This window comes from Gouania willdenowi, chromosome 19 (genome assembly GCF_900634775.1).
Source record: "Gouania willdenowi chromosome 19, fGouWil2.1, whole genome shotgun sequence".
Classification (NCBI taxonomy): domain Eukaryota; kingdom Metazoa; phylum Chordata; class Actinopteri; order Blenniiformes; family Gobiesocidae; genus Gouania; species Gouania willdenowi.
This window is the reverse complement of record NC_041062.1, coordinates 22,435,044-22,459,966: the sequence shown is the minus strand read 5'-3', so window position 1 is coordinate 22,459,966 and position 24,923 is coordinate 22,435,044. Positions and strand designations below refer to the sequence as shown.

General features: G+C 39.9%; 1 protein-coding gene across 1 annotated transcript in view; it reads left to right on the top strand.

Moving 5' to 3' along the window:
- The window catches only part of fasn (fatty acid synthase), a 71,018-nt gene that overhangs the window by 7,524 nt on the left and 38,571 nt on the right, over positions 1 to 24,923 (top strand). The window contains 14 exon segments of the mRNA XM_028475419.1: positions 618 to 752; positions 832 to 1,291; positions 1,369 to 1,556; positions 7,936 to 8,125; positions 11,551 to 11,645; positions 11,801 to 11,935; positions 14,169 to 14,372; positions 15,869 to 15,984; positions 16,075 to 16,250; positions 16,320 to 16,511; positions 16,594 to 16,674; positions 20,689 to 20,871; positions 22,450 to 22,629; positions 22,726 to 22,929. Coding sequence (XP_028331220.1) covers positions 618 to 752; positions 832 to 1,291; positions 1,369 to 1,556; positions 7,936 to 8,125; positions 11,551 to 11,645; positions 11,801 to 11,935; positions 14,169 to 14,372; positions 15,869 to 15,984; positions 16,075 to 16,250; positions 16,320 to 16,511; positions 16,594 to 16,674; positions 20,689 to 20,871; positions 22,450 to 22,629; positions 22,726 to 22,929 — 2,539 coding nt within the window.

The window sequence follows — 24,923 nt, the reverse complement described above, 5'->3', positions numbered from 1 at the left end:
TACTTTTTATTTGTAATTGGTATGGAAATTCTATGAAAACTGTCAATTATAATTTGAGAACCATGGAGAACCATGTAACAGTTCTATGGCTTATACACGTATGTAATTATTGATTATGAAGATGTGTGTCATAGCAAGTTTAGGATCGTTTCACCATTTCAAAAAAAAAAAATTGAAATCGAAGGCTATACTGATGGCCCTCACCAAAAAAGTTAAAACCGATATTTTCATGGAAAAGGAAGCATAACGAGGTAACCAAGAGATGAAATACAAATGATAGATAATTGTTTTGTACATTCTAAAGCTTATGTTAGCCATGGGTCAAACTGACCTGTTATTATGATATGCTAACAGAAAGCTAGCACAAGAGAAGGGTTACATTTTATGGGGTTATTTATTTTAGACTCAGTAATTGTGATTGATTGCAATTGAAATTTATTAATTGAGAACGTAATTGTAATTGTCTTACAGGGGGAAAATAATGATCATAATTTAATTGTAATTGGAAAAAAATGCCAGTCATTATAATCATAATTGAGTTGTAATTGAACCTGGATAATTGAAGATGTAATTGTAATATTAAAATGTAATTGACCCCAATTCTGGTACACATGCAGGTAGGAGACCCCCAGGAGGTCAATGGCATTGCTGAAGTCTTCTGTCAGTCGAGACAGGAGCCTTTACTGATTGGTTCCACCAAGTCCAACATGGGTCACCCTGAGCCGGCCTCGGGGCTCGCTGCCCTGATGAAGGTAAGAAATGCAGCACACACACATTTGGGTTTATGACATCATATTTTGACTCCTCCTCCATCATTCCCCCGGCTTTCAGGTGCTACTCTCTTTAGAGAAAGGAGTGTGGGCTCCTAATCTGCACTTCAATAATCCTAACCCCGACATTCCAGCTCTCACTGACGGTCGGATCAAAGTAGTCGACCAGCCCATTCCCATCAGAGGAGGCATCATAGGGATCAACTCCTTTGGATTTGGAGGCTCCAATGTCCATGTCATTCTTCGTCCAGGAGAGAGATCGGCTCCCTCCGCATTGCAAAGAAATTTTCCCAGAGTCCTTCAGGCCTGTGGCCGCACAGAGGCCGCGGTGACCGCCGTGCTACGTAAGGGAAGAGAGCAAGATGCAAATGACAGCTTCCTGTCTTTGTTGAACGATGTGTCGAGAGTTCCCAGTGCCAGCATGCCTTACCGAGGGTACACAGTGATTGGTTGTGAGGGTGACATCATGGAGGTGCAGCAGGTGCAGACCTCAGAAAGGCCTCTGTGGTACATTTGTTCAGGTGAGTCCATATTAAAAGGCAAAGCTTTGCGTTGGTGTGTGGCTGTGTTGATCCATTAGTCTGTTGTGTGTGAACAGGTATGGGGACACAGTGGGCCGGTATGGGCCGCAGCTTAATGAAGCTGCCTGAGTTCAGAGAGTCCATCTTGCGCTCTGATGAGGCGCTGAAGGAAACCGGCCTTGTCGTGTCTCGTCTGCTCATGGATGAGGATGAAGAGACTTTTGAAGATACAATTAACGCCTTTGTTGGTCTTGCTGCTATGCAGGTGAGAGAAATACTGTCTGCCTGGCTCTCTTAGGCCCTGTTTATACAATAACGTTTTGCTTCCGTTTCTGTTTTTGATTCCAAAAAGTTCCACATTCACACGGCAACGTTTTCCAATGATCTTTGTTTACATGATACCACAGGAAACATAAAAAATGATGTAGTATACATACCAAGCCAATAGATGGCAGTGTAATTTTGCAATGAACCAAAATAAGCGCAAGTGCAGAGACGCTTCCTCTGAACACAAGTAAGAGTAGAGCTTAAATCAGAGCTAAAAGTTAGACCCAACCCGGCCCGAGGCTGTCAGGATATGGCTTGAACCAAAATAAAGCTGATGTCTCTTTAAGCCTGAACCCTCACGGCGAGCACATGTATGTGAGTTTCTTTCATAACTCGTCCTTATTTACTAGCCACTCATTCTCGATCCAACTATAAACATTATAAGCAGCTACATGTGATGCTGCACACTATGTACCGGTTTTTTTCAGCTGTAAAGCGTGTGCTACCACTGCTGTAACACACACACTCTACATACGTGACACACACATCTCCACAACAAGTTTTTTATAGTACTACTATGCGGAAGTCAAGGAAACATCAATCATCAAAGCGATCAGCAGACGCCTCTGACGAAGACCGGCAGTTGACAGTGGAAACATGTTTAAAATGTTTAGGTGACATGGTAGTAGATGTGGAAGTATTAGGACAGACCTGGGCATTTTACGGCCCGCGGGCCACATCCGGCCCTTTGTACGTTCCTGTCCGGCCCGCTTGATGCCAATCAAAAATTAAAAAATAAATTAAAAAAATATCTATGTCGAGTGTGAAATAAAATGGTTCTGCTTTTATTTTGATAAGCCTTGTCTCTCTGCTTGCGCCTTCAGTCACTACCGTTTCCTGCATCGTCACACCCACAGCACCATCTTATTGGTTACACCCATTGAGCTACGTCATGGGTAACGGCCAATCAGCAATACGCGCGTAGTTAGTAAAAAAGTGCGCGAAGGTGAGGTGATGCCCGGTTACCCCCGCAATGTCAGCTCACGCTAAAAAAAGAAAAGTGCATAGCGAATGCCGTGTTTTCAAAAAGACATGGACCGCCAAGTATTTCTTTACCGAACTAAAAGGGAATGCCGTGTGCTTAATTTGTGGCACACAGGTCGCTGTGTTCAAAGATTATAATTTGAATCGCCACTACACGACCAAGCACGGGGATAAATACCAGAATCTGTCTGATGAAGAGCGCACACGGGAGGCTGATGCGTTGATGGGAAAACTGAAAATTTAACAAGGACTTTTTACCAAACTTCACACCTCCAGAGATGCAGCCGTCAGGACAAGTTTTATAATTTCTCACAAAATTGCCAAAAAAAGTAAGGCGTTTTCTGATGGAGAGTTTGTTAAAGAGTGCATATCTGTTGCGCTGATATGCCCCGAGAAAAAAAGCGCATTTGAGAATGTGTCACTCTCCCGACGCACTGTAACAAGGCGGATTGAGGATATCGCTGGAAACTTAGAGCTTCAGCTGAAAAACAGTGGCCGACTTTGACTGTTTTTCTCTGGCTTTGGATGAGAGCTGCGATGTACGTGACACCGCCCAGCTGCTCATCTTCTTACGTGGGATAACTGCAAACTTTCAAAGCACGGAGGAGCTGGCAGCCATGCAGTCAATTAAAGGGAGAACCACAGGTGGTGACTTGTTTACGGAGGTAAATGCGTGTTTGGACATGTTAGGACTGAAATGGGACAAGCTGGTAGGTGTGACAACAGATGGTTGTCCAAATCTGACAGGGAAAAATGTTGGACTTTCAAAGAGGATGCAGGATAATGTGACAGAAATTAACCCTGTGCAGAAATTGACATTTTTGCATTGTATTATTCACCAGGAAGTGTTGTGTAAGACAGTATTAAAAATGAACCATGTTGTTGATACTGTCACTAAAGCAGTTAACTTTATCAGAGCGAGAGCGTTAAATCATAGACAATTTGTTGCACTTTTGGAGTTAAATGAGAGTGAACATGGTGACATAAGCTACCACAGCAACGTCAGGTGGCTCAGCCTGGGCAAGGTACTGGAAAGTGTCTGGGACCTGAGAGACCAAATTCAGTATTTCTGTGGGGAGAAAGGATATGACATCCCGGAACTTTCAGATGAAGACTGGGTGGCAGACCTCGGATTTGCTGTGGATGTGACTGCACTCATGAACGATCTTAATGTCAAACTGCAGTGCAAGGGCCTTTTTGTGCATGAGATGTACAGTGCAGTGACAGCTTTCATGAGAAAGTTGCAGTTTCTCTCAAGCCAAGTGAAGGACAACATTCTGACCCACTTGCCAACACTAAAGGAAGCCACAAGATCTGCTCGATCAGATAAGATCGATTACCCCCAGAAGTACTCAAGCAAGCTAAAAACACTACATGGAGAGTTTTCGAGGCAATTTCAAGATTTCAAAACTCTTGAGAGTGAAATGCGAATGCTTTCTCCCCCCCTCAACTACAATGTGGACAATGCACCAAGCGATGTTCAGATGGAGCTCATTGAACTGCAGTCTGACCTACTTCTGGCAGAGCAGTTCAGGTCAGTCTCACTGCTGGACTTTTACTCCTCCCTAAAAAAGGAGATCTTTCCACACCTGAGAAAGCATGCTCAGAGGATTCTAGTCCTCTTTGGATCCACCTATGTATGTGAACAGACATTTTCAGTGATGAAGTTCAACAAATCCAAACACAGATCCTCCATCACTGATGATCACCTCTCAGCTGTTCTTCGCATAGCCACCTCAGACATTCAGCCAGATTTCAATGCCCTTGTTGACGCCCAGAACAGACTGGATTATTCACACTGAAGAGGTAAAATGAGGTGGAAAACATAACAAGTTATTGTTTGTTGTATTGCAGTATTTCTATAAACGTATTAAGTTGTCGATTTTGTTCCACAAACAAGGAAAAACAACAGTGTGAACAAGTTAAAAATAAATGGCAGTAATTCAATGATTGTTTTTGTTTTCTAATTTCAATTTCACTTAGCCTAATATAAATATTTAAGGATTAAGAGTTTAAATAAAACCATCAAAAGTAATCTGCTTTTGTAGAAAGTTAAGTTAAGTTAAATGAAAATATTATTTATCTTACTGTATATCAAAAATCATATTGAACAGAATTGAAATATTGTCGATGTGGCCCCCCAGCAGTGCTCAGGTTGCTCATGCGGCCCCCGGTAAAAATTAGGACATTGTTTATATGGCTCACAGTCCTTCCCTTTCTAAAATCAAAGTCCTTCTCTATTCTCGGTTGGATTTTTGGGCCCAGGTTTTATTGATGTTAACATTAGACTTTTCTCACATATCCTGCCACTTTAATCACAAACAACTACAGAGGTTGTGTATACTTGCTAAGAATCTGTGACACTCAGAATGAACCAATCAGTATTCAGTGCTCTCCTGTCCAATAGCATGAATATTTACTGAGCAGAGAATAAAACTAGTCAGAGTGCCCGAGAAAGTGTGAAATGTTCCACTGCATTCTTTGTTTTTAAACATAGAGAAGCGTTCAGCATTTCTTCCACTAGAAAGTTTGTACGCGTTCAGTTTCATTCAGATGAAGAAGCTGTAAACTACTTGGTCTGAACCCAAACTGCGTCTGAGGTGCCAAAAAAAACAATTTTGATTCCCTGTTTCCTCATTAATGACGTACACATGTTTGAAATTTTAACTCAGATTATAGGTCAATAAAAATGCATAAAAGTTACACACGTACACACGCATGTAAACATCTTCTCATTTCTGAACCTTGTAAATGGACTTGATTTATATAGCGCTTTATCCCCACACTGAAGCAGTCTCAAAGCGCTTTACATTCACCCAATCACTCCCACATTCACACACCAGTGGGACAGACTGCCATGCAAGGCGCTAGTCGACCACTGGGAGCAACTTAGGGTTCAGTGTCTTTCCCAAGGACACTTCGACACATAGTCAGGTACTGGGATCGAACCCCCAACCTCTCGATCAGAAGACGACCCTCTACCACCTGAGCCACGGTCTCATATACATTGTACTTGTGTGAAAACAGGTGTAAATTTGAGTGCACATGTAGTCGTACGACAGGACCAATGTGTGATTCATGAAACATTCGTATCTGACCAATCCCAGCAAACAAATGATCGGGTGTTGATAAATCCAGTGGCTGAATTCGATCGTCATTAACTTGTTACGCCCTTCTGTTTTCGGAGGTCCCGCCCACTGAAGTCAAGCAAGAGGTGTGGTAATTGGACTTAAAGGAACTCATTTAAACACTCTGAGGAAGAGGATCAGCGACTGAGCAGGTGACGTCTGCCCCCCTGGGTTCGCTGAGAACAACTTCATAACAGAGATCCTGGAGAGACGCACGGATATAAAGTTTATATCGGCCTCAGTCCGCATGCTTTAGGCAATAAATATCACATTAAAAGAAATTAACAATCGAAACCCTTGAAAAAAGGCTAAAAATGACTACCGGTAAATGTTGTCCCTTCAATATTTATGCCTTCAGCCAATTCCACATGTAATTCGTCACTTTACTGATTAAAAACTGAAGCGCATTTGTCAAAGTTTAAGCAACTATTTATACTTAATGCATGAATGAAATACTTTTTCTTCTGTACAGTCCCAACAGGCTGTGCTGTGCACATCAAAAGGCGTCTCATTTACCAATACAATGTTGTGGAAAAACTGATCAGGGTAAAAATAATGTCACACACTGTCTCTGGGGTAATCAACAGCATTCCCCCTGGTCTAAGACTTTGCAAATGAAGCGCTGCGTCCCATGGGCGTGCACATGAAGGTTTATACAGTATTCCGTCAAAGGAAAACCAATAAAGTGGAATCTGTAATAATGTGGGCTTTTTCAAAATTCATTTTATTTTGTTCATTTTGTTTTAATAATTTGTTTTGATCTGTTCTAAATATGTCTGCTTATGCTTAAATGAGGTTTGGTTTATACTTTATTTTCAGTCTTACTGGGGGTTTCCACTGGATACGTCTCCGCTGCGCCACGGCACAGATCCGGTTTTGCCCCGCTGTCCGCCGTCCGGTAATCCACACCGGTTGCGTTTTGAGTGTGCCATAGCGCACTCCGGTTGGACGACTGTGACGTCATGAGACAGAGCAGTTCTCATGATATTTATATAATTGCGCGAGAAGGCAGATAAATGTATGCGTTATAAACGCAACAATAAACAAATAAACAGGTCAGGGTTTCTATAACGAAGGAGAACAAGAAGGTTAGACTCTCTGGGTTTGTCATAGCCACATTTTTTATCAACAGCCAACAGAGACGAGATAAAACTGCACCAGTAAAACATGAACTAAATCAAAGTTGCTGCAGTTTACAGTGAGTTACAGTATGAGAGGAATCAATATAGTGAGTGTGATTTTGTTTTTACACATTATAACGTTTTAGTGATGTAGTTACTTGAAATATAATCTGAAGTGTTTTATTTTGAAAAATAACCCGATATTTTACTGCGGAGTACGTGCTTATTTTCCTGTTTAGCTTCATTTGCTCTGTGCTGATTGATAAGTCGTGCTCCGGTGTCCGTCAGAAATAGAAGCCCTGCGTATATCTGGAGGAGGGTACCGGACTACCGCAGCTGGGAAGGAATAGACACGCACCGCAGCGGACCTGGTGGAAATTACCACATAGACTAACCTATCAGCTCCGGTGGCACGGCGGAGGCGTAACGCAGCCGAGCCGCATCCAGTGGAAATTGGGGGTCAGTCAGATTTGGCTGCTGAACCATAAATCCACACATTCAAATTTGCGTACATGAGCTCAGACCTGACGTGAGATTTGATCGTAGCATACGCTCACGTCACAATTGATAAATACCGAAGTTTGCGTGATTATGGTCAAACGCTGATCGTACACTCAGATGTGAACGTATGAATGGTTGATAAATGAGGGCCACTGTGTGTATTGTCTGTAATGATTTAAGTGGCATCACGTTGTTCTGTCGTATTGTCTCCATCTTGTCTTGGTCATGTTGCTCAATAAAAATCTGATGAATAAAAAAGCGTAAGCGTTCCCAACACTGATGTACGTATGACATTAATTATATCCAATGGGGAGCCACTCTAGTGTTTTTAGGTTTGTGGTTTTTCAGATATAATCTATTGAAAAGGAGCAGAAATCTAGCATTCATTAGTTGTTCACCAGTTTGTGTTGAAAACAGCATTCTCTCCCCGGTAAAGTCAGTAGATGTTGTAGAAGGGAAAGGGAGAGTAGATCAGGGAACATCTTGGAACAGATAAACAGGAATAGAAACCAATGTTATATCTCTATTTATAATACCAAGCAGATCATCTGGCTAACGTTTCTTCTGATTGGTGTCCAAACAGATCGCTCAAATTGATCTTCTCTCTAAGTTGGGTCTTCAGCCTGACGGCATCGTGGGGCACTCGGTTGGTGAGCTAGCATGTGGCTACGCTGATGGCTCCCTCAGCCACAGAGAGGCCATCCTGGCTGCCTATTGGAGGGGCCGTTGCATTAAGGAGGCCAATCTTCCTCCAGGGGGAATGGCAGCAGTTGGTGAGTAAGGACGCTCTGCACTGAACACAGATGTTATCCACGTTAGTTATAATTGTCTTTTTGTACAGGCTCTGATTTTCCTTTTCAAAGTTTACCCAATCCAGTGTTTTTTCTGCATCAGTTCAACCTTTTCTGTTTCATTTCCGTTTAATCGCCTTTGGCTAATTACATGTCATTACTAACTTTGGAACTTCCCAGAACCGTGGCAAACATGCTTTATATGGTTAATTAAATTGACTAATTTCACATTTCATCATTGTATTGCATTGCATTGTATTGTATTGTCAATGTGGGATATTGTCACAAAATATGTGGGTTTAGATGATGTCATTGAGCTATTTTCACTTCATGACGTCAGCTCTGTCACATGATTTTGTGCGAGCATTTATATTTCTCTTTTAAGGAGATGAATTGCTTGCAAATATGCATGTGAGGGTAAATTTCTTGTCATTTGCTTTTTTCTTTATTTTGATTAAAATGTAATAATAATAATGAAATAATAATTACAATAGGTTCATTCATATAATTTCAACAAAGTTTCAGAAGTTCGCTCTCAAAAAATTAGTTTTTTATGCCATTTGTCCCTTAGTAATTCAATAGGCACACTGTACATTTTTTGTTTGATTGGATGAATGCCTTTTGAAATATGGACTATTTAGCGAGGTGTGTTTTTGTCGATTTTTGTGTGACCTTATTTTACTTCCATTTTTAACTTCCAATATCTCAAAAATTATACCACATATTAAACTAAAATGTGGTATAGTAATACAGCTCCACCTACTCTCTCAGAATATACAAAACGATCTGGGTTTGGGGCTGGATCATGTTTGGGCCTTCAGTAAACATATTTGCATATGCCTCAGCTCCCTGTAATTTGATTAGCTTAGAGCTATGTACATAGACTGTTCACATAATGATTAGTCACATATATGCATTGGTTCTTGGGTGACCCTATATATATAGTGTAAAGATTACTCGATCTTGGCATGTCAAACAATTTGTCTTCATGCAACTTCTTTATTTTTATTTTGGAACCCCAGCTTTGGGTTATTCCACCACTCGCCAATATTGAAAATCCTTTACATGAGGCCATTGTAGCTTGCTTCTGTGTCTTATCATCATTTGTTGTTCATTATTATCAGAATTTTTTGAGACCGAAGTGCGTGCGCCATTTGTGAAATGACATGGAATGACCCAATATCGTCATTTCTGATTCAGGAAGTTAAACCGTTTCTTCCATCTGTTTTCTGCGATTTTGGAAAATAGTAATCTAAGTGATTACTCTTCCCATCTTAATAACTGTGGAATCGTTACTGCCAAAGTATGCGGCGCATTACTGTAATTGAAGCGGTCGCTTGGTTAGTGGGCAGTGCACGAAACAAGCTCATAAAAGATGGCTGATTGGCTGAGGTTGAGTAAAATTTCATGGTAAGCCAATCAGGGGTAGAGTTGGGCGGGTGTTCAAAAGCATCAAAGCCGGACACACAACGAAAAACACAGGTTACGCACAGCGGAGACACAACTGACTGGCCCGGGGGGGGGGGGGTGGCAGAGAGACAGACACAGCAAGGTGGCATGTCTGTAGGAGGCATTTTTGTTCCAGGCAAGGTTTTAGCGCACAGAGAGAGAGAGGAAGGAGGGGGGGAGAGAGCAAAGGATCCAGGTCTAGTCGTGACTCTCCTCATCCACTTTCAAAAAACTGCAAATTATCGCATTTGGAGCTCACAAGATGTATTTTTTTGTTTTTATTTATTACCTGTTTATATTTGGATTCCTTAGTTATGCTATACATTGTACTTTTCAGTTAGATTGAAAGCTCCTCATATTGTTAATACACTGTTCTACTTTAAGTTCAGTTTATCTACCAATTGTCTGAGTTGTTTTGTTTTATTTGCACGACAGAGTGTATATATGTTATTTATTTTAGTGCTTAACAAGCATAATTACATTTTTCCCAGTTGTGGCCTGTTGAGGTGCAGTTCCTAAACATCTGTAGTTATATTATCGATCCACTATATAAACATAATATCTACGTACATGGCAGTCGATTGGAGGCTGGTCTCATTTTGTCCCACAGCAACATTAAAATAATTTTGATTTGTGTACATTGTTTCTGTTAGTAATGTATTGCATTAATTGTCCATTTAATTATAATATTCAGATTTATCATAAATAACTCAACTTGCATATGTATTTGAAGTTCCGTTAAAGAGGGGTGGAGGTGGGCTCACATTTGAACATTTAAAAATGTACTTGAAAGTAATGCAATCATTACTTTCTGAAGTGACTAGTTACAGTACTTTTATGATTTGTAACTGAGTAACTACTTTAGTTACTTTTTGGAAGACGTAACTAGTAATTGTAACTAGCTACTTTTTGAAAAAAAAATTTCAATAATTATTTTATTGGCGACCAGCATTTCACACAAATCAATACAAGATGTACAGTTATTCCACAGCTGTTTTCCTTTTTGATTCATGGTACATTAGAACAAAGAACCAACAAAACAAAACAAAAAACATCCCCCCAAAGTAAAGAGGGAGAGAAAGAAAGAAAAAAAAATGCATATTAGTTGGTGAAGAAAAATAGGTACATAAATAGGCAAAATAAAATATATAGGGAGGCGGATGAGGAAAATTATTAAAAATAATAGAAATAGTAAATAAATTAAGGATGCCGAGTGTGCTCACTAAAGAGTTTTAACTAAAAAAAAAAAATTAGATGAGTCCGATTGATTCAGTTGGGGTCCAGAGAGGTAAGGGGATTTACATATGTGACGAGAGGTTGCCATCTTTTAAAAAAAAATGGCTGTTGAGCCTCTTATTTATATTGAACTTTTTCCAAAGACAGAAAGGACATTAAATCACTTAACCAAGAGGTAATAGGAGGAGCGTTTAAGCTTTTCCAATGTAATAGAATACGTCTGCGGGCTATGAGCGAGGCAAAAGCGGCAACGTCAGAATTTTTTTAGTGAGATTAGTTGGAATACGAGGTACCCCAAAGATGGATATCAGTGGGTAGGGTTCTAACTTAATATTGAGGGCAGTATTTAACAATTTAAAAAAACTTGACCAGAAATTAGACCACATCTATCACAGATATCATTCATGCCTGAAAATAGTCTACTAAGTCTGTTTTTGGTGAAATTAATTTTATGGAGAACCTTGAACTGGATTAGACTAAGATGAGCACAAGAAGGTGTAGAATTGACCCTGATCAATGCCTCCCTCCACCACTCATCTGTCAAATCAAAGCCAACTCTCCCTGACCCTCACAAGGGAGGACATGTTCAAAGATGAAATAAGGTCAAATAATAGTGAAAAACTAATTATTTTTTCAAAGTAACTTGTCCAACACTGAACGTGACACAAAAAAACCAAATGGCTGATGAAATGAGGACACCTGTATGAATCTGTGTTTCACAGGTTTGACCTGGGCCGAGTGTATGGCACAGTGTCCTCAGGGTGTTGTTCCAGCCTGTCACAATGCTGAAGACACTGTCACCATCTCAGGTCCCAAGGTTAGCATTTCTCTCACCTGTATTTATTGTTTTTACATGACAGCATTTTTAATGTTCCAAATACAAATGTGCAGTGGTGCATATAGCACTGCTTTAAAGCATTTACATCACAGAGAGTGATGTAATGCATATGATTTTTTTAAATTTTTACTCAGGACGACGTCAGTACATTTGTGTCCAAGCTGAAAGAACATGGAGTGTTTGCCAAAGAAGTGCGCAGTGCTGGCGTTGCGTTTCACTCCTATTACATGGCCTCTATTGCACCAACCCTCCTGACTGCTCTGAAGAAGGTGAGGAGCTCTGCTGAGACTCATGAAGGCTGCCTCACTCAAACAAATCCAGTTTTCGGTTGAAAAATGATCTAAAAACCTTTTTTCATAATGTGGTTCAACATAGAACATAAGTGACATTTACACAATTAATTTTAAATACTCAATAGAAAATAGATGTTCTCCTGCATTAATTTCACAAACCACAATATTGTGTGTCATTAAATTCTCTGAACAATAAATATTTTTGATTTATACAACTCTTTTTATCACTGCGAGGGCCGGATTCACTAAGATCTGAACTAAAGGATGCTTCCCTAAAGCCATTGGTGATGCAGTTTCCTCACCTGCTGCAAGGAAGATTACAGCAATGATTAGCGCGTATGCAGAAGTGGTGCAGACCGCCCCATTGAAATGAGCGTTTTGCTCGATTAATGTGGAAACGCACTAGATGGAATTAAGGACGGGTTCTGACGCGCTGAAGACTAGCAGTCCTGATTCCCTGGTCTTTGTACTCCTTATTAGCGCGTGGAATGATGTTTACACACGTTTTAATATTTAAAACTTTGGTGAATTCGACCCCTAGTGTGTGTTTTCTTCACATCACACACTGGTGTCTTCACTCTGTTTATTTTAATGTGGCAATGCATCAACAGTTTGGTTTTTAAAGTCCTCTCATGTCAGGTGCTAATTTGTCCTCCTTTTAAAATAATCCTATTTTCATATTTTATTTCATTGTATATAACAAATAAATAAATGGGCCTAAATATAAGAGTAAATGAGAAATAAACAGTGATGTGCCATGAGCACTAGGGTTGGGTAGGCAGGGCGTTCCAAATCAAGACCACCAATGTCAACACCAATGACAATTTCATATGTTTCTGCTGGCAATTGTTAATTCAATTCAACTTTATTTGTATAGCGCAATTTACAAGGTAATCTCAATGTGCTTATCAAAATATAAAATTCATAATAAGAAGGAAAAAACCCAACAAGATCCACATGAACAAGTATTTAGCCACCTAACAAAATCAACATCGTAAAACACCATTAAAGAAACATAAACAGTTATTTAAAATAGCCTCCATACTCTCCCAACAAGATATATCTCATGACACGGCAGCACATCTGTTGTTTGTGTTGGAAACACAGAGAAAATGACAACAACAATGGCCTCCTCCTGCCTTACAGAGATTAGGAAATAGCGATGTTTAGCGATTTGGGCTATGAAAAGCACAAACGGCTGACACTTTCAAACTTATAGTTATTGTAGGCTATCGGAAATTGAAAAATAAATAATTTATAATTAATTAATTCATTCATTTTCAGACCCACATATTCCTGTTCAGGGTCGCGGGGGTCTGCCGGTACGAATCTCCGGCTCTCATTGGGTGCTGGGCGGGGGTACACCCTGGACCATCACAGAGCAACACAGACAGACAGACAACCACTCACTCTCATTCACTCCTATTGGCAATTTAGAGACTCCAATGAACCTTACAGTCATGCTTTTGGATTGTGGGAGGAAGCCGGAGTACCCGGAGGAAACCCACGCAGCATGGGGAGAACATGCAAACTCCATACAGAAAGGACTCAGGTGTCCACCCCAGGGCTTGAACCCAGGACCTTCTTGCTGTGAGGCGAACGTGCTATTATAATTAAAACAAGTAATCAAAATATCAATTCACGCTTGGGTAGGCACTACCTACCTTGCCTTCCCTGACTGCACGTCACTGGAAATAAATGTGCTTTCTTATCTGGGAAAAAGGACGCGCCTAATAAAACTATGGAGACAGGGATACACAAGGCTGCTCATTTATTTACTTTATGAATAATTTATTCAGTGCTCTGGTGGTCAGTTTAAAGTGTTTGAAATGCTAAATATGTGCTCTGTGTTATAGCATTATTAGCTCAACTCTTGTAAAGTAAATCTATTATTAATGTAGGCTAATGTTCTCTGTTTAAAAGCAGCTGACTATTTTGTATGTTAAAAGTATTGAATACTGAAATGAAGAAAGAGATAATATTTTGGAGGCTAATATTTTCAGCAAAGCAAATTATATTACAGCTAAGACAACTTTTTGTATTTTTGACTCTCAATGTTCTTTCCTCTTAGACTCGTATTTGTAAAAGGTTTTTTTTTTTTTTTTACTTTGGCCAAATCCTAAACAATTCTTCTTTTTTTGCTGTAATGGAAATGGCCACCGTCACTGGTTTAATAAACATGAATCCAATCATCTGTTCTGGGTTTCAGGTGATCAAGGAACCAAAGCGGCGTTCAGCGCGCTGGCTGAGCACCAGTATCCCTCAGGCAGACTGGGACTCTGACCTGGCTCTGTACAGCTCAGCTGAATACCACGTCAATAACCTGGTGAGCCCAGTGCTCTTCCAGGAAGGCCTCAGTCTGATACCTGAACACGCTGTGGTGCTGGAAATTGCTCCTCATGCTCTGCTACAGGTGAGCTCAGCACACCACGTATCAACATTCCCCCGTGATCGATGCTGCTTGTGCATCATAACTATTATCCGTATACTTTATTATGCTTTGTTATTATTTGTCAGTGTCCTGAAACTATTCCCACAATTATTAACCAATTTCAACAAGTAATGTATCACATTTTTCAGAAAATTCAGCACATTTTTATGTTCAAGTTTTTTTGTAACTATTCAAGTTTTAAAATTATTCAACTTTTTGTTCAAACATTTTCCCATCCACATCAGCCATTTTCAACATTTTAAACATTCATTTTTGAACTTCAACTGTTCAGACATTCTTCAACCAATTTCAACCTTTCAGCTAATACCTTAAACCTTTCTCTATAATTAACCCTTTTTGGCTTGCATTTACTATTATGAAAAAATCACTTTATATTGGTTTTGCTACAGTGATATACATTGATTTAGCCTCACTCAGAGGGCCAAAGTTGAATAAGTTATTCCACATTTTGTAAAGAGTCGGCTCCAAACGGGCGAGTGGGATTTTTCTCTTGTTATGACTCCTCCTCCTGTCAATCTGTGCTCCTCCTACCCTTCAAGAATGTGAGCTCCTTGCTCAACATATGGACCACGGAGATTCAAACCATTGACCCTCCAATTACACGCCAGCTCCTTTAACCACTAGGCCACAACTGCCCTTTATCCACAGCATATAGATTATCCAATATGTAGATAATCTGAACTGTAACCCACCTCGTAACCCACCTCGTATTGCCTTTGTCATGATCTGATGTGTTTGTGACCCAATGCGATGCAGTGGTTGGACAAATAATGGACTATCACCTTAAATGCACTATTCTTGTTGTTAGAAGAGGTGAGGATGACAAGAAAGTGACTTTGCAGTTTAACATTCCACTGAGTGTTTTAAACTGCTGACTCAGCAGACAGTTTACTCCGCTGCTGCTGCAGCCATGTGTTTTAATGTAATGTGCAGTTTTTTGGCTGAAAACAGTAACAAGAGTGTGTGGATAGCAAAAGACAATCGCTATGGTGATCAGTGTTGGTGTGTCGTCTGGGTCTACAGATACTCATGCTTATACATGAAGGCCCCAAAACAGCCTGTTTTTAGAAGCGTTGTGAATGTAACATTTCAGAGGGCTAAAACATGTGAGATTGGGAAAAATACTATGTTGTTGGGGTTCATAGAACAATTGGAGATGGGTTAAAAATAGCATAATACTGCTAGGTTAATGCTAATGTTAATGCTAGTTTAATGCTATCTAGTATTAATGCTATATTAATGCTAGAGAAATAGTAATGCTAGACTAATGGTAATGCTAGACTAATGGTAATGCTAGACTAATGATAATTATAGGTTAATGTTAATGCTAGGCTAATGCTGATGCTGTGTTTGATGCAGGTCAGTACCTGCATCCTCACTTGCTTTTTCTTCTGGAAATGTAATTATTCTAGTTCTCACTACATTCTCAGGACAGTCTCACATTGTTTTACCTACAGGCCATTCTCAAACGTAGCCTGAACGACACGTGTTCCATCCACCCTTTGATGAAGAGAGGGCATGTAAACAACCTTGAGTTCTTACTCTCAAACATTGGGAAGATCTACACCAGTGGGTCAGTAAATGCTTCACTTCATTCTTTCTCTTGTAATTCATGGACTTTCTGAAGCTGTTGGTAATTGTGTTTTTGTGTCACCTGGTTCAGCATTAATGTGGATGGGAATGGGCTCTGTTCGGCTGTGACCTACCCCGTGCCCGTTGGTACCCCTCTGATCTCTTCCTTACTTCAGTGGGATCATTCCCAGACGTGGGACATTCCCAAAGCGGAGCATTTTTTCGTTGGTTCAGGAGGATCCAGATCAGCCGCCACTTTCAACATTGGTAAAAGAAACTGCATTGTCAAACTTTTCCTTCTGCTTTTTAACACTTCCTGAACTGTGTGACCCCCAGACACGAGCTCAGAGTCTGCAGACCACTACATCCTTGGACACTGCATTGATGGGCGTGCTGTCTATCCAGCCACGGGTTACCTGCTGCTAGCTTGGCGCACTTTGATGAGAAGCCTGGGGGCTGCTAAAGACAGCATCCCTGTGGTCTTTGAAGATGTGACTCTTCATAGAGCTACCATCTTACCGTCATCAGGTGAGGAGCGAGCGCTGTGAGTGTGAACGTGGAGTTTCACTCTTATATTGACTTGGTTTGTTGCTTCTTTCTCGTCTCACAGGCTCTGTGCAGTTAGAGGTTCACATCACGCCTGCCACCAACAGGTTCGAGGTTTCGGAAAATGGGAATCTGGCTGTCAGCGGTAGGCCAATATTTCTTTGTAGTGCTTGTTACAGTGCAAACTCTGAAGGAGTCGACACAAACAGACAAATCCAAAAAGAGTCATGCAGAAACTCCCCTAGTGTCAGACGAAGCTTTGAGAAAAGCCCAGCTCTTTGACCGTCACCGCATCACCCTGACCATGATGTAACCCCCCTCTATTTGTGCTCAGCAGACGTTTGAAGTTGTGCTGTGGTATCTGATCAGGACGTTATCAAACTTGTTCAAATTCTGACATTAAGGACATGTTCAAATATTGCCCAATATGTGTGTCACGATTGTAGGAGGACAAGAACACACATCAACATCTCTTAATAGACTCTTAATAGATTTAACTCTTATTATATTATAAAAATTACATTTCATCATTCACAATGTACTAAATAACATTTCTGAAGAAAAAAAAATTCCTATGGAAAGGTCTTAACAAATAGTTAAAAGATTAATTCTTAAAGAAACAATTTATTACACTTGAACAAAAGAGGAAAGGAGGGACTCTTTGGTAGGTAAAAAGGTGGGTAATTATATCTTGAAACCTTCCTCCTAAAAAGAACATGTTTAAACATTTGATTGTTTAGTCTAAATTAATAATAGAAACAGGAATGTTCCTAGGATATAAATGATTGTTACTAAAAAGTAAACAAGCCAAAGATAATGGAACATTGAGGGCAAATTATGTTTTTAAATTAAAAGTTGAGAGTCTATGGAGGTCTGTTTAGGTGTCTTCTCCCTAAATTCCAAAGAAGAAGATTGTGTTTTTTGTTTAGTGTTCCTTTGGGGGCAGGTATCTTAATGTTAAATGTAACTGTTGTGTTAAATGGGTTTATAATATTGTCTTAAATGACCAATCGCCCCTGAATCATGGCAGACTTTGTGATATCAGCAAATATACAACAGTTAGTTCCGATCAAGTACTTTGATTAGACAACAGACATCCCAAGAGAGCAACAACAGCGCCGGGACTTCTTACGGACCATATCACTCCACTGTACATCTGATCTAAATACCGTTAATTACCGTTACATCTTGGACAACACTGCAGTACACTGTGGGGCGGATTCACTAAGATCTGAAATAAACCAGTTGCGCCCCCAAAATCCTTTGGTGACACAGTTTCCTCACCTGCTGCGAGGAATTCATTAAGATTGTAGCAATGATTAGCGCACGTGCAGAAGTGGTGGAGACCGCCCTATTTAAATGAGCGTTTTGAGTGCGTGAAAAAATAAATTTGAAGCAGCAGAGTTGGAAGTGTTAGTAGAGGAAGCTAATAAAAAAAATGGATGAATTACAGCAAAGACATGTCAGTGTTAGCAGGAGAAATGTGATTTGGGAAGAAATCAGTGAAAGAGTGAATGCTGTGGGGAAAAGTCGTAGAACAGCAACTGAAGTTAAGAGAAGATGGCAAGATGTAAAGCACAGAACAAAGAGTTGCCATTGATAAGTCATCAACAAATAACCGTTGATGTTATTTTTTCCCCTTAATATAACATGTTTGCTCCATCATGACTGTAATTTTGCTTTTAAAACATCATTCAGCAGGTCTGAGCCCCTGAATAGTCATGCATACTCAGATGTGAACATTCTTCCAATCGCTGCGTAAATTGTGCATCTGATCAGCTGATTCTGGCCTGACTTCAACGCGACACGAGCATTTGACCAACAAAACATTGAGAGAAAACACAGGCGCTCACTGAAGCAACATCCATGAAGCGGACGCACATATAGGTTTGAGCTCCGTTTGTCCGTCTGTTCAGCTTTTCTCAGAAACTGCTTTTTGATAGGATAGCCAAATTCAGTGTGTGGCTTCAGTTTATCAATACCTTGATGGAGTTCGAAAATGATAGGCGCACAATTGTTTGTTATTATTATTATTATTATCCCTCTCATATATTATGGCAGTTGGTAGTATCGAATCATTGGCACATAACAATATATAAATGGGGCCCATTATCCCGTACGTGTCACAGGGGCGCTAGGGGGCCCCCGGGTGCCCCATTTTTCAAATGACTATTCCTCTGTTAGTTCTCCTTAGATCGAAATGCAGTTTGGTATGAATACTCTATGAATGAATATGATGAGATGCTCGCAGCCCTTTTGTTTTAAATGGGGCCCAGGGGCCCATCCCCCATTTCTGGTACACATTTCGTGTGATATGTCATTTTAAAGGTAATTCATAGTAGGCAAACAGTTCCAGATTGGATTGCGTTTTCTGCATTAATTTATTTACATTTCCCCCTCCCACTTTTTGCGCCCCTTATGAGATCCACCTACCTTACATAATTCATCGGTGGGAAACGTGCTAAATTGGGAAGTGGGAAGGCGCATTGGGACACGCTGAAGACACAAAGTCCTGATTCCCTGTAGTTTGCACTCCTTATTAGCGAGTGGAGTGACGTTTACACACTTTTTAGTACCCTTAAATGAGACATGTCATGCCTTTAAATCCTTCCTTTTTACATATAAATCATACAGTTGTGGTCTATATAAAGCGGAACTTCAATGCTTGGGTCTGAATTCTTCATTATTATAGCTCCACAGGCCCCTTTTCTGATGTGTTTCTGAGAGCAACTCGTTTTGGTGCGGTCTCTTTGAATGTAAATGAGACACTTCATACCCCGCCCCCTCTTCAGGTTGCAGAGGTGACACTCGGTTAAACTCCACCCTGTTTGGCCATTTTTGTAGTTTGATAGAAGCGATACGATTGTCTAGCGGCACAGAAACTTTTTATTCACACGTGATTTACAAAATGTCAACAACAGAGGACTTGTCCATCCAGCCTTACATGTTCGAGCCATAGTTGGACCCGGCGGAGCGAGATGAAAATGAAGATGATGAACCTGCAGATCAACGTCTTCATATGGATGTTAACAACTGAGCTAACACAAGCGCCGAGCTAACGCTAGCGCCAAGCTAACGTCACGAAATGCATTTTAATACAGTCTTTTTGGAGACAAAAACAGCAAAATGAAATGACTAATGAAAACTTTAGACTTAAATTAAATCACGTAGGCCATATCATCAAGGATCTAAAACGAGCACACAGCGCTAACATATGAAGACGGTGCAACTGCTAATGCTAACAAAACAATGACAGGGACATCTTATCATCACACTTTTTAGCGTTATTTACAGTTTACCGAAGTGCTCTGTTCGTCGTCTCCAAAGTTGGAAGGAATTGAACCCTCAATCAGAAAAAGTCTTTCGGCAAATCCTTCTTTATACTGGTGGAGGTTGCTGAAGCAGATGTGGGTACATTGTCTTGAAAAATAAAACTCAACCAGGCACTTCGAAAAGGTGGCAGACGGTGTAATAAAGCGTGTGGGTTACTACATCCAACAACCGAACATTTTAACTTATATTCTCGTAACTTCGGCATCCTTGAGCTTGGACTACAAAATCGCAGCGAGAAATAAAAATGACGGATTGCTCGACGTGTTGGGCCTGGAGTCAATGTCCTAATTTGGCAGTTCCGCTGCAAATACTGTGACATTGTTCAAAAAACGTAATAGAGAATCAAAAAATTGAAACAGATTGAAAAATATGCCCAAAACAGAATATAAAGATATCAACGGAGCACCTGAAGAGACTAATTTGAACTTTTCTGTACTTCTAAACACTCTAATTATACAACAAAATGCATTTAAGGACTAAAAAAGTGGATTTAGCATGATATGTCCCCTTTAAACCTTTCGTGAATCCGCCCCTGTGTGCTCTCCACTTCTGGAACAACTTTTGATGGCGGAGCGTAATGATTATAAACAAACTAATTTTGTTACCTATTACTGTTAACTAATACACTGCTCTTGTAGAAAAGCAATATCAAGCTTGTGATTTCCCCCACTACTGCTGAATATGTCAGACTGAGAAGGTGATCAGTGTGATCGATTCTCTAGCTGTAGAGTCTTTGTGGATAAGATGCAACATCTAAAAACTGTAGCTGTTGTTTCTTCTTGCATCTTAGTGAAATTGTCTTTAAATGAATCCCTGTGTTTATCAGGTAAGGTGAGCCCACTGGAGGAAGCTGCACTTCAGTCGTTTCACCATCACATTTGTCAGCAAGATTTCAAAGAAGACGAGCAGCAGCTGAGGCTGACGTCTCGTGAAGTTTACAGAGAGTTGAGGCTGCGTGGCTACGACTATGGAAACACTTTCCGAGGCATCCTGGAGTCCAACATTACAGGTGACCATTAGGAAGAGTTTTTGTTTTACTTTGAATGAGTACAGAATAATCAAAGTGTTAATGTCCTGTGGTTGTTTCTGTCTCTTATGTTTGAATCCAGTGCATACATTGGCCGTGTTCGAAATCGCATACTAACGTAATATACACTACACACTCTGAGTATATACTGTCTATGGTATACTATAGTTATGGTTAGGAGGGTTAGGATGGTGACCATTCCCATTGAAGTATACTTCCATGTTTCCCAAGATGCATTTGGAACCTACAACGACAAAAACCTGAAGCACACTGAGGCTAAATATCTGTTGATTCTCCACCTTTGAAAGTTCTGAAAACATTTTAATGGAGAAAGTGAGCAAGTAGAATATCAACATGTGGTCATTTGATCCATAAAACTCATGGAAACACATTTAATTCCGACTTTTCAGAGACCCTTCATTGTGCTACTGACAAAATTTCTGGTTAACTTTAAAACAAGAGCCCTATTTAGAAAAGATGGACCGTTTTACACTCACAATACATCATGGGGCAGTTGAGAACGACTAGTGTTACCACTATGCACACTTAAAAAAATGTCCCCATTAAGTATACATCCGGGTATTCATTCATTCCATACCATCTAATGTGAACGCACTGAATACTAACTTTGACGTCAGACTTAGTATGAGTAGCACGTAGGGATGTAACGATTAATCGTAAGGCAGTTAAAAATCGATTCATAGGTTTCACGATTGACATCGATACTTTGAAAATTAAATCGCAGTACTTTTTTTAAATAGCAGAGGGCGCTCTGTATTTATCACTTCTCTTGTTCAGCAGTGTACCGGCGGGTGGAATCTGCTACAATTTTCTTTTTGGCCGCCTTCTACTCTTACATGTTAATGTTACATGTTAATAAATGATTCCTTACCCCTTTAGCACCGAAAGAATATCTGTAATATTACGTGAATATCTGTAAAAGTCACGTTTTTCTATTAGCTCTGTCTGCTAGCATATCATCTCCTCTTCACTGCTAGATTAGCTGCATGCCAACTGACCACTGGGTTACCAGCGCCCTCTGCTGGTCCAAACAAATATCTGACGTAAATCAGTGCAATGACGGTTTTTTTTTTTTAAAAGTCTAATTGTTAAGGCACAAAATACATTTTCAGTTGCACTTTAAAAAAAAAAAAGAATTATTATGCAGTTTTACATTGTTTACTATAGAACCAGAATTTAAATTAATAAGCTTCTTCTTCATTTGTATTATTCCTTTATTTATTTCATTCAAGATTTATTTTTAGTTAAATTGCATTGTTCTGAATAGTTTATCAAGGGATTATTTTGACAATATAAAATAAAAGGAAAATAATACAGTATTTTCTATTTTTTCCCCCCCAAGAAATAAAGGAATATTTTTCAGTCATCATTTGTCTACAGTCTCATTTTGTAAAATAAATTGTGAGAGAATCATAGCGTGAACCCAGTATCGTGAATCGAATCGTATCGGGCGTTGAGTGAATCGTTACATCCCTAGTAGCACGTTAGTATGACATTTCCAACACAGCCATTGTCTCTAACATCAGGGGCCTTTTTCAGGAGATCGTGGAAAGCTGCAGTGGACGTCGAACTGGGTGACGTTCTTGGACAGCATGCTGCAGATGATCGTACTCGGGCTGCCGGGCCGTAGTCTGAGGTTGCCAACCAGAATTCGGTCCGTGTGCATTGATCCATCGCTCCACCTCAGCAAAGTCAGCGAGTACTCTGAAGGAAAGGAAGGTCAGCTGATGTTTCCAAGTATCCACCACATCTTTCCCATCAGGCCTTCATTCTGAGTTCAGCTCAGTAATTCAGGATGTTTTGATCTTTCCTTAGCTGTTGATGTCAGTGTCAACCATTGCCTGGACAGCCTCACTGCTGGAGGAGTTCAGATCTGTGGGCTTCATGCCACTGTGGCCCCTCGACGGCAGCAGCAGCAGAGCAGCCCCATCCTGGAAGAGCTGCTGTTTTCTCCCTACGTGGAGACCGAGTGTCTCTCAGACAACCAAAGTCTGGTGGAAAAACTGAGCTTCTGCAAAGGTATGCACATGTTCTCATTGTTCTCCAACAGAACACTGCACTAAAATCTGCATCTCAAAGATTATTACCGTTTATACATCTGTCGACACACACTCTCATTGTTAATGTTAACAATGGGAGAAGACCAAAACACCCAGACAAAAACCAGAGAAGATGCAAACTCCACACAGACTGATAAGTGTGTGACTTCTGAGGATGCATTTCAGATTGTGCTTCTCTTGTTCCTGATTGATAAAATATTAATTTATTTTAATCTCAATTAGAAAAGTTTGACTGCAGAACAGTTTTTTGTTCTTTTTTTGCATTAAAAAACATTAGCTGCACTGTCCCATTTCACGCCTACAGACATCATATAGAGATTAGAGATGGACAACTTTTAACAGATTGGGCGGGGCCACACACATTTGATTGTGTCTCATCTGAGGGTCACATGATCAACATTCATGTTGTCGTTTTGTGCTTTTGTGTTGTCGTTTACTGCCTTTTGAGTGTTTGGAGTCATTTTGAATATTCTCTCATTTTATGTGTTGTTGGAGTCCTTTTGTGTAATTTTGTTTTTCTATGTATATTTGTAGTCGTGTGTGTTGTTGTTTTTAAGGTCATTTTATGCATTTATTTTGAAATGTATGTCCATTGTGGGCACACTTGGGGTCATCTGGAAATAAAATGGGGTCGCCTGAAATGTCTAGTAATAAAATGTAAAAAAAAAAAAAAACTGATTAAATTTCTATTTTAAAAATGTCAATAGTTTTTTCTGAATTACATTGTGTATATATATATATATATATATATATATATATATATATATATATATATATATATATATATATATATATATATATACACATACATACACATACATTTGTATTAAAGGTCCAGTTATATGCTCATGTCCATTTATACTAAGAACCCCAACAACATAGTATCTGAGCTTTATTTTCCCAAACTCACCTCTTTTCTGGAGTTTTAGCCTTCTGAAAAGTCACTTTCATGACTCTTCTAAAAACAGGCTGTTTTGAGGCCTTCATGCATATGCATGAGTGGGCGTGTCTATAGACGCAGACTTAATGCCCCGGCTAATCACTATAGCGATTTTTTTTTTGCTATCCACACACTGTTGTTATCGTTTTAAGGCAAAGAACTGCACATTACAGTGAAACACATGGCTATTTAAGCAGCTATTGTGATTGTGAGTCTGACAAACACACGCACATATTCTGACCACAGGAATAGTCAATTTAAGGTAATCATTTGTTTTGTTCGACCGCTGCGTTGAATTGTGTCTCAAACACGTCAGATCATGTCAAAGGCAAAACGAGGCAATCTAACGGCTACTAAGAATGGAATGGATTGTGTGCGATCACACTGCACTTCGGAATATCTATATACTGGATAATCTATACTGAACGTAAATATATTATTTGTGGAAAAAGGGACTAGTGGTTAAGGGAGCAGGCTTGTAATCAGAGGCTCAATGGTTCTAATCTCTCTGGTCTATCACTGTGGGATGTTGATCAGTCCCTTATATTAACCCTAATCCCTCCCTGGGCGTTACACAGTGGATGTCCACTGCTTCTCAGGGAGGGGTTAAATGCAGATGACATATTTTGCGTATGTAGCTTTACATATATGACAATAAACTACATTGTATATTCTATATTAAACCGCAGTGTTTTTTTCACTTCTGAGGTAGTTTGAGAGAGAGGAGCTCACATTCTCATAGAGTATGATGAGCCAGGATTGCCAGGAAGAGGAGTTTTCGCGTTGTGACGGCAAACACGCCCGTTTAGAGCTGACTTTTTACAAAATGTGGAATAACAAGGTAGGGAGGAAACAGAACTTTGGCCCTCTAAATGAGGCTAAAGTAATGTATGTCACTCTAGAAAAACCATTATAAAGTTAATTTGTTCATAATGCTGCCCCTTTAAAACAAAAAAATCATTTTTAATTTAAATTTTTTTTGTTTATCTATGTCGCACACTTAAAAAAATGTC